The sequence below is a fragment of the Manis pentadactyla genome, chromosome 5 (genome assembly GCF_030020395.1).
Source record: "Manis pentadactyla isolate mManPen7 chromosome 5, mManPen7.hap1, whole genome shotgun sequence".
Classification (NCBI taxonomy): domain Eukaryota; kingdom Metazoa; phylum Chordata; class Mammalia; order Pholidota; family Manidae; genus Manis; species Manis pentadactyla.
In genome coordinates this window covers 165557951-165567386 of record NC_080023.1, presented here as the reverse complement: position 1 = coordinate 165567386, position 9436 = coordinate 165557951, and the positions used below count along the sequence as shown (strand labels likewise).

General features: G+C 45.1%; 1 protein-coding gene across 1 annotated transcript; it reads left to right on the top strand.

Moving 5' to 3' along the window:
- The first annotated feature begins 3612 nt into the window (after positions 1–3612).
- Positions 3613–8398, top strand: TP53RK (TP53 regulating kinase). Its single transcript, XM_057503049.1, has 2 exons — positions 3613–5010; positions 6840–8398. The coding sequence occupies exons 1-2, from the start codon at positions 4728–4730 to the stop codon at positions 7316–7318; spliced, it is 762 nt and encodes a 253-aa protein (XP_057359032.1). The 5' UTR covers positions 3613–4727; the 3' UTR covers positions 7319–8398.
- The last annotated feature ends 1038 nt before the right edge of the window (positions 8399–9436 follow it).

The following is a 9436-nucleotide window of genomic DNA, read 5'->3' as shown; positions in this document are numbered from 1 at the left end:
TGAGTATAATTAAATGACTGTTTTTAGCTGCAAAGTTTTGGAGTAAATCGGGAACAATAGCTTAAGGCGTTGAGCAATAATTATATACTTGATTTAAGCACTTTACATGGATTAGCTCCCTGTTAGCCCTCACAACTGCTTCATGAGAGAGGGACCATTACAATTTATCCCATTTTATGAATGAGGAAACTGAGACAAAGGGAGGTGAAGTATCTTGTTTGCTTAACAAACAAGTAAATAAGATGTATAGTGCTCATGACACACACTAGGCTATAGCCGAGCTGAGAGTCAAGCCCAGTTTGGGGGTAATTAGGTTCTTATTCATCAGGCTGTACTGTCTTTCTCAAGCGGAGAAGAGCCCAAGGAGGCCTCTTGGCCGTTGCCATGTGACAATTCCTCCATCTGTGAGTATCTGGAATTGTCACCAGACCACCCGGTACAGCGGGGCCTGAGCTCTTCCACTGCTGTGTGACAACCCATAGAAGTTAATGATGGAAAAGGGCACGAAGTCCTTTGATCTTTGATTTGCATTAAGTCATGAGGATGTTGGCATGCTTGCTGTCATGCTCTCTCCCTCCTAGAAAATAGAGAATCCTTCTTCAATTGTAACCCCAAATATTTGATAACTGCTACCCTTGAGGGTGGACAGGACCTACTGAGTCATTTCTAACAAACAGAATACAGCAAAAGTGGTGGAAGTCATTTTTGAGAGTAGGTTATAAAAGATGGTGATTCGTGTTTGCTCACCCTCCTCTATTCCTCACTCATTCACTCTGACAAAGCCACCTGCCATTTGGGAACTGCCTGATGGAGAGACCCACATGGCAAGAATTGAGGGTGACCTCCAGGCAACAGCCAGTGAGCAACTAAGGCCCTGAGATCAATAGCCTGTGAGGAACTAAATCCTGCTATTAATAATAACCACATAAACAAATAAGACAGTCTGTGACAATTCAGTACAGAGACACCAGAACTTATAAAAGTTGAATTTTCCCTCCTCTGAGAAGTCAAGGAGGGCTTCCCTGAGGAAGTGACATTTGAGTTGAGAATGCTGAGAATGGAAGGCCCTATGGCAAGAGAGAGCCTGTCAAGAATGAGAGACAGAGAGATGGTAAATGTGTTTGAAGATCAGCAAGCAAAGGGGAGTGTGATGGGAGATGAATTTGGAAAAAGGACATTGGGGTCTCATGCAGGACCTCATGGGTCATTATCTTAAGCACAATGGGGAGCCATTGAAAAGTTTTAAACTAGGTTTCCTGCCATTGAAGCCAGAACCAGTCTGACCACAGCAAGCCTGGGACTTGTAAATATGTTTACACAGAGGATTTTCCAAAGGAGGGGTTCAAACAGGTTCGGTAAAACCATGGAGATGGCTATGTGGACATTAACAATTATGGTAATGAAGCCACAAACATGAGAAACTGGACATTATAAGTAGAATTGGTTCTGGGTGACCTTTGAGTAGTCTGTGCAGATAAAAGTTGCTGGAAGCCACATTATGCCAACATAAAGGGTCTGATGTCTGAAAAGGTGACCTGCCCTCTGTATGAATGAAATGCAGGGGCTGCAGAGCTGAGAGTTAGTGTCATAGCAACCCTTGGACCAAAGGGACTTTCTTCAGCATTCACAGTGTATCAGGCTCCTGTGGCTGCCCCCCAGGGGCTATGCCCAGCTCCCTTCCTCCCTGCACATCTCCATCTGTACAGGCTGAAAATGCCAGATCCTCATTTTTCCAGCTTCCTCTGCAGATAAAGCAAAGACACAAGGGCCAAAACACTCAACCATTCTCTGGTGGAACAAGCCAGGGTTCTTGCTGCAAGTTACACAAACGGCACTGCCCCTGTGTCTGTGCAGTGACACTCAGGACATGGAGTAAAGGAAGGGCTTCTATGGTGGGTAATGGCCCTGGTGTTCCCCCATGACACCACACAATGGGAGGTCCCTTCCCGCAGAAGAGTGGGTGGATGCTACAAGTCTACTTATAATAGCTATTGCATTAAGCCCTCCACAAATAAAAATGACTTTCATTTATGGAATGCTTATCATGTGCCCAGCATAGTTCCATGTGTTCTACCTCTAGATACTCATTTAATCCTCAAAAAAACCCTCTAAGATGGATATTAACTACAATCTTATTTTATAATGAGAAACTAAAGCCTGAGAGGTTAAGTAACTTGCTGTTCCTCAAACATGTTAAGCACACCTCTGCCCAAGGGCCTTTGTACTTTCTATTCCCTCTGCCTGGAATTTGTTTCTCCCAGGAATCTATTCACAGGGCTCAAATGTCACCTTTTCATGGAAACTTTCTCAACAATCTTATTTAAAATTGCGCCACTACTTCTTACCCTGACACCCTCCTCTCTACGTCCCATAAGGTTACCATAAAATGTATCACCCCAAATAGCATGCTTTTAAGAGTGAAGAGGGAACATTATTTATAGTGTTGGTTTATTTATAGTGCCAGGGCAACAGGTAAAAACTGGGGCTGTCCCTGACAAACAAGGATGCATGTCTTCTTAGCCATCCCTCTTCCCTACTTTATTTTTCTCCATAGCACCTATTACCCCAGGTCAACTATATAGTATCCTTTTTTATTTGCTTTTTGTCTGTAAGCTCCATGAGGGTGGGATTAGATTCTGTTTGTTCACTGGTGTGTCCTAAGGGCTAGTCTAGCCTAGGGTAGTCACTCAATAAATATGTGTTGAATGAATTAGTGATGAATGAATGGACATTTGGTGCTGATGGGTAGAAAGTAAGGAGAGGCTACAGGGTCTCCTTCCGGGTCAGCCTTAGGCTCAGAAAGGTCTAAGGCTGAAAGAAGGGTCCTCTCGTCTGCCTCCCCCGCCTCCTCCACTGCTAGGCTGTTCTACCCAGAGTCCAGCTGTCCATTCCACAGCCAGAGGGGAGGCCTTGAAGGGCCATGCCTGCCTCAAGCACTTCCCTTCCAGCAGGAAAAGTCCTTTGGGACACTGCCTCTGCTCCTGCCCTTTCAACTCCCAGCTTGTCCCCTTGCTCCAGCCACATGGAGTGGCTGGCCCTTCTCCAGCCCAACTCTACCCTGTGTCTGTTCTTTCTGCCTGGAACCTGAGTACCCCCTCCTCCCCCAACTACTCCACTTTGTTGAGGGAGGACCAACCTGGGAAACTCGAGGGCAAAGGTACAGGGCAATGAGACATGCACTTGGCAGGCATGTAAATAGGCACAAAACTTTGAGAGGGCAGGCAGTTTGGCTGATGGATCGATTTAAAAATGTTCAGTAATATCACTTGCAGAGGTGTCCTTAGAAACACTTGAGGATGCCTAAAAAGCCTGTTCATTGCAGCTTTGTTTGTGAGAGAACAAAAAAGAGAGAGAGAGAAACAAAATAAGATTGTAAATAACTGTTTAGTAATCCGGTGTCAAACCCCCCTCCAAAAAAACGCAAAGTTGTGAAACAATTAGGTGCGTTTATTTGGGGTCTTAGGGATTGCAGTAGATTCAGCGAGAAACTCAAATGTATGCTCCAGAGGGAAAAAGGCTTACAGTTTTTAAAGGCAAAAAGGTGAACTCCAGGGGGGCTTACATCATTGCTTTGAAAGAATTAATATAAACTAAAACTATTGTAACCTACATTTAGCTATACATAATTGGTTGCTAAGGTTATTCACTAGTCAAAAAGTCCACTTTGCTGCAGGCAACAGATATTTGCCCAAGATGCTTAGGGTTTGACAGAATACAAAATTTAATGTTCTTCTGAGAAGTTTCAGAGAAGAGGACCAGCGTAAACCCTATTTCCTTAATAGCCCCCAGACATTATTTTAGTTTACTCACATCGTCAATGTTAAAACCCATTTTGTCTACATTTACAGTGGAAAGAAACGATATACAATGGTCTGGGGTGGGGCAAATTGGTGATGGGAGTTTTTTCGTGTGTGCAAATTTCTCTAAGAATTTGTTATAGCTTGTAATATCTGAAATTAAAAACAAAAACAAAAAACATACAAACAGCAAACGTTTGTTTGCTAAGCACGACCAAATTCAGTTTAGGTTCTGTCTCATCTGGAAAATGTTCCCTAATTCCACCTTCCCCGCAGCCTCACCAACCCCAGCACCCTCTCCGAGTATCAATTGTTCTTTTATGCTACATGGGTTTTCATCACTTTAACCTATTACTTCTGAAAGCATTCAATAAAGGGTAGCTCTTATCCTAGCTCTAAAGACGATGTCAGACGCGCGGTTTATTATTTCCCCGCCGACTCTAACTAGGGTAAGCCCCTTTGGGAGGAATTCAGGAGCTAAGTAAGCGACAAGGTGTTCCAGAAAGAGAACTCCTGGGAGTGCAGCTTCCCGGACCCTGAGATTCCTGAAAAGAGAGGAAATTCCGAAAAACCTTTTCGCGACAGGTATCGAAGTTTTCCTGAAAGAGCAGAAGAACTCGGAGGCAGAACCACTAAAACCAACGGCCGGAGGGACCGAGGGCTTCTGCAGAGAGCCGAGGAGCAGGACGAGCTGCTTTACCGAGAGTTGCCGAGGGCTTACGGAGATAGCCGAAGAGCTTGGAGGCGGGGCCACAAGAGCCTTTCTCAGGGCCAAAGAGCCGAAAGGCTGGGAGGCGGAACCACTTCCGCAGGGCGAAGTGTCGGCACCGAGTGGCCGACGAGGTCCGAAGGCTTCCGGAGCAGCCGAATCTTCTCCGACAGCTTCCGGAGAAAGCCGAGGGCTCCGAGAAGGGACGCTGAGGTGGAATCATGGCGGCGTCCGGCGCTGCTGGGGCTGAGAAGAATGAGGAGCCGGCTCCGGAGGCTGAGGCGCTGGCTGCGGCCCGGGAGCGAAGTAGCCGCTTCTTGAGTGGCCTGGAGCTGGTGAAGCAGGGCGCCGAGGCGCGCGTGTTCCGCGGCCGCTTCCAGGGCCGCGCGGCCATCGTGAAGCACCGCTTCCCCAAGGGCTATCGGCACCCGGCGCTGGAGGCTCGGCTCGGCCGCCGGCGGACGGTACAGGAGGCTCGGGCCCTGCTCCGCTGCCGCCGCGCAGGTGAGGCGGCCCGCCTCGGGGGCGTGCGGGGGCCCGAGGCTTCGGGGCCTGGGCGACATGGGTGAGGGACTCCCTCTCGGTGCTTCCGTTTGTCCGTTGGTGCCTCCTGCTTTGGCCTTCTGCTAAAACAGCCAACCTTTCATCCCCGTCTTCGTTCATAAATTCTTATGGACCCTCCTAGCCGTGCAACAACAAGCATTTGTCCTGGAGCCTCTGCACCTGGTTTAAGTTCCCAGCTCTGCTTCTGTTTCTCGGCGCTGAGCATGGTATGTAACCGGCCCGAGCCTCAGGCCCCCATTTGTACGGTCTTCCCCGTCTGTACAATGTTCGATCACTGTGTCTCCACTCATGACTTTTAAGAAGCAGTTATAAGCTCAAGTACATGCCTGAAGCCAGGCTCTCTGGGTTCAAATACCGACACCACAACTTCATATGGAGCCTTTCAACGTGTTACTTAAGTCCTCAGCCTCAGTTTCCTCGGCTGTAGAAGAGTGTTTAGTAGCAATATCTATCTCAGGGTTGTTGTGACCGGTAGAATAAGGTATGTGTGCCGTTGGTGATGTTTGAATATATGACTGGCACACAGCCCTCAGTAAATGTTAGATTTCATTAAATAAGTTTCCTTGCTTTTTCACTGAAATGCTGTTGTACACCATCCCCGTAAACCTTGAACTCAGAAGAGAAACAGGCTCAGAGAGGGGAAGTAACCTCCAAAAGGTTACACAGCCAGTAAGTGACGCAGTCAGGCTCTCAGGCCATATCCTTCTGACTCAGAAACACTGGCTTTTCACATTTATACGCCCTACCTTTCTTTATTTCAATAATATTTGTTAAGCACTTGCTGTATACCAGGACATAGTTACTTGCTGGGAGAGCTAGAGGAAATTCGGTAGTGAACAAGCAGACACATTTCTACCCTTGCTTGGATTTAATGAAGATATTTGTGGGTTCATATTTTCAATTTTCATCCCCCCTAAGATTTAAGGTCTATTAAACAAGGATCCTGGCTACCTCGTTTCCTGCTATACCCCCACCGGTAGGCCTGGTAAAAAAGTGTTGAGCATTATTGATGCTAATAAGGATGCACTGAATCTTTGAATTCAATTAATGCATTGAATTCTAAGATATATTGTTCTCATGTTACAGAAGCAGAAACAGAGGCTTACAGAAGTTAATGTGACTTTTTTTTCATTAAGGTATTATTGATACATACTTTTATGAAGGTTTCACATGAAAAAGCAATGTGGTTCCTACATTCTCCCATATTATCATGTCGCCCCCCATACCCAATTGCAGTGACTGCCCATCAGTATAATAAGATGCCACAGTCACTCACTATTCGCGAGAAGTTAATGTGACTTTAAGGTTATACAGCTAATAAGCAAGTGAGTTGGGATTGGAACCCATCCTTTTGACTGCAAAGATGAATCTCTAAGCCAACATACTGCTTGACCTCCTGTTCATGTCCTTGTGAAGCTGAAGTTGCTCTGACTAGACTATGCTTACTTTCTGGCACTTTGTTTTGTTTTTTAGGGAATAAGTGTGATAAAGTAGAACTTTGGCTCCACTGAATTTAGCTATGAAGTGCTTTAAGGCATAGTCCTGTAAGACATGAGCAGGGGGAACTTCAGAAGAGTTTTGTACCATTCTGTAGCACTCCTAAATCTCTTTCCTAAAATAAGCAGATATATACTGTAGAAAACTGGTTAAAAAAAAAAAAATCTGGAATTTCCTCAAGTACACACTGTAAAAAATCTTTGGAAATTAAGTTTACCATTAGAGAAAAAAAAAGCATCTTAATTCAATAACCACTTATGTCTTGACTGCAGGGATATCTGCCCCAGTTGTCTTTTTTGTGGACTATGCTTCCAACTGCTTGTACATGGAAGAAATTGAAGGCTCGGTGACTGTTCGAGATTATATTCAATCCACTATGGAGAATGAAAAAACTCCCCAAAGTCTCCTTGGTTTAGCCAAGACAATTGGGCAGGTTTTGGCTCGAATGCACGATGAGGACCTCATTCATGGTGATCTCACCACCTCAAACATGCTCATGAAACCCCCCCTGGAACAGCTGGACATCGTGCTTATTGACTTTGGGCTGAGCTTCATTTCAGCACTTCCAGAAGATAAGGGGGTTGACCTGTATGTGCTTGAGAAAGCCTTCCTCAGTACCCATCCCAGTACTGAGACTGTGTTTGAAGCCTTTCTGAAGAGCTACTCCACCTCCTCCAAAAAGGCCAGGCCAGTGCTAAAAAAATTAGATGAAGTACGCCTGAGAGGAAGAAAGAGGTCCATGGTTGGTTAGAAGAATGTTTGACAGCCACAGACAGTTAAGCTGTTTACTTCGAAGTAACTTTGAAGGAATGCTATGAATAAGAAATTAGACCTAAATAAAGGTATGAGATATTTTTAAGTGCTATCTGTGGTCATGGTGGTTAAGTGTCATTATCATCTGCAGTTGACTGTTCTCAAGAACTTAGTATGTACATAAGTCACTTTCTAGGCGGAATTGGGTGTTTAAGATTAATCTAGAACAGGCTTTCTCCCCATTTGTGACATACATACCTGAGATACACTGGCATAGCGTTACGAAACATTGAGTCACATAATGAGGACATTGTTTTCTTGTCAGTCCTGGTAAGACAAGGACAAAATCTCAGTTGGTGACAGTATGTCCTTAGCAGCCTTCTAATCCAGCTTTTTTGATGTATACATGGCATATTTTTCTTGAAACCAGTGTAGTGGTATACAACCATCATTTTAAAAACGAAGTAGAATCATAGACTAGAAAATACCAGTGTGCTACATGTAGAATTATATTGTTTCATGAAACTTGTTTCAGATATACATAGACAAGGGTATGTACTGGGGTTTGATATAAAATACATTTCTTGATGAATGTTACACTGAAGAAAAGGTGAAAAATACTGCTGAACTCCAGTTTCTGTCTTTTTAAAAAAGTAGGCTCGTAGCTTTCAGGCAAGTGAGATTTATGTTATTTTATACAACACTGGTTTTTTTTGTTGTTGCTCTGTACTTTTATGGTTACTTTCTAATTAAGACAGGTATGGATATAAAGTCCCCTTATAGTTTACACATGTTAAAAAGTGAGTCTATATCACGGACAGTGAGTAGATAGAGAAAAAAGAAAGAGTAGATAGTGAAGTGACTTGGGAATGACTGAAGTTGGATACGGCCTGGCTTAAGGGAAGGCTTTGGAAAACCAAGATAAGATGCAGAGTGTCACTAATTACCTCACACTTAACCTTGCCCACCCTCGGTTTCTCCCCACCACCACCCAAAAGGTGTGTGTGGGGAAGTATAATAAAGTACTTTTCCTCCTTGTCAGCTTCAACTAAAAAATAAATATTTTTAGTCCCTGTTATGTGCCTGGCATCTAACTGGGTACTGGGTGCAATGGGGAGTAAGGGGGGCAAGCATAAGCTCTATGGAGTGAACGTTCCAGAGGGCCCAGGACCGTGTGTTTTGTTCACTGTAGCCAGCACCCTACACGTGGCAGATGCCCAGGAATGAATGAAAACCTCCCTTCCTGGGTAGTAATGCCTAGTAGATAAGAGAACTAATGTTTTTATCTGCTTACTCTATGTCAGGCATTGTGCCAGGAGTTTTCTTGTTGGATCTAAAGTCTGTGCTAGGTATTCTCCACATTTTATATATGGGAAAACAGGCTCAAAAGGCGGGACATTGTGTGGGCTGTCACAGGTAGCAAGGGGTACTTAGACCCGGCTCCAAAGCCCATGTGCTTTCCACTGATTGTTTAAGAGATAAGAGCGGGAAGACCTCATGGGGAGAATGAATGACTGGCTGACCCACGTAGGCAGGTAAATACCTAGTGCTTACTATGTGCCACGCAAGATAGAGGGGACACGAAGGCTGTCCTTACTCTCCTGGGCAACATTAAGTATGGAGAACAGTTTCACAGTGATGAATTCTGCACAGAGTGAGTGGGGATCACAGACATCCTGAGTGGGGATCGAGGGGTAGGGGACACGGGAGAGGTCAGGGGAAGCCTCTGATGAGGTGACATTGGAACTAAGATGTGAAGGAGAACCAGGAGATGGGAGTACATTCCAGGCCAAAGGATCATCCTGTACAAAGTTGGTAAAGGAGGAATATTCTGGAGGGACAGCAAGGCCACTATGGCTGGTTTGCAGCGATTAAGGGGGAGGGGCAGGAAATGAGATCAGAAGTGGGTAAGGGCCAGTTCGTGCAAGGCCTTGTTACAAGATTGGGTTTTATTCTTCATGCAACTTGGGGTTTCAAGCAGGGAGACATCTGATTTATGTTTTGAAAGGTCACATTGATAGAAAAAGGACTAAAAGGGGCAAGAGTGGAAGCAAGAAACCAGTGGGGAGGAATGCAACTGGCTTGTGCAGTGATGATGGGAGCCTGCCGGGGAGGT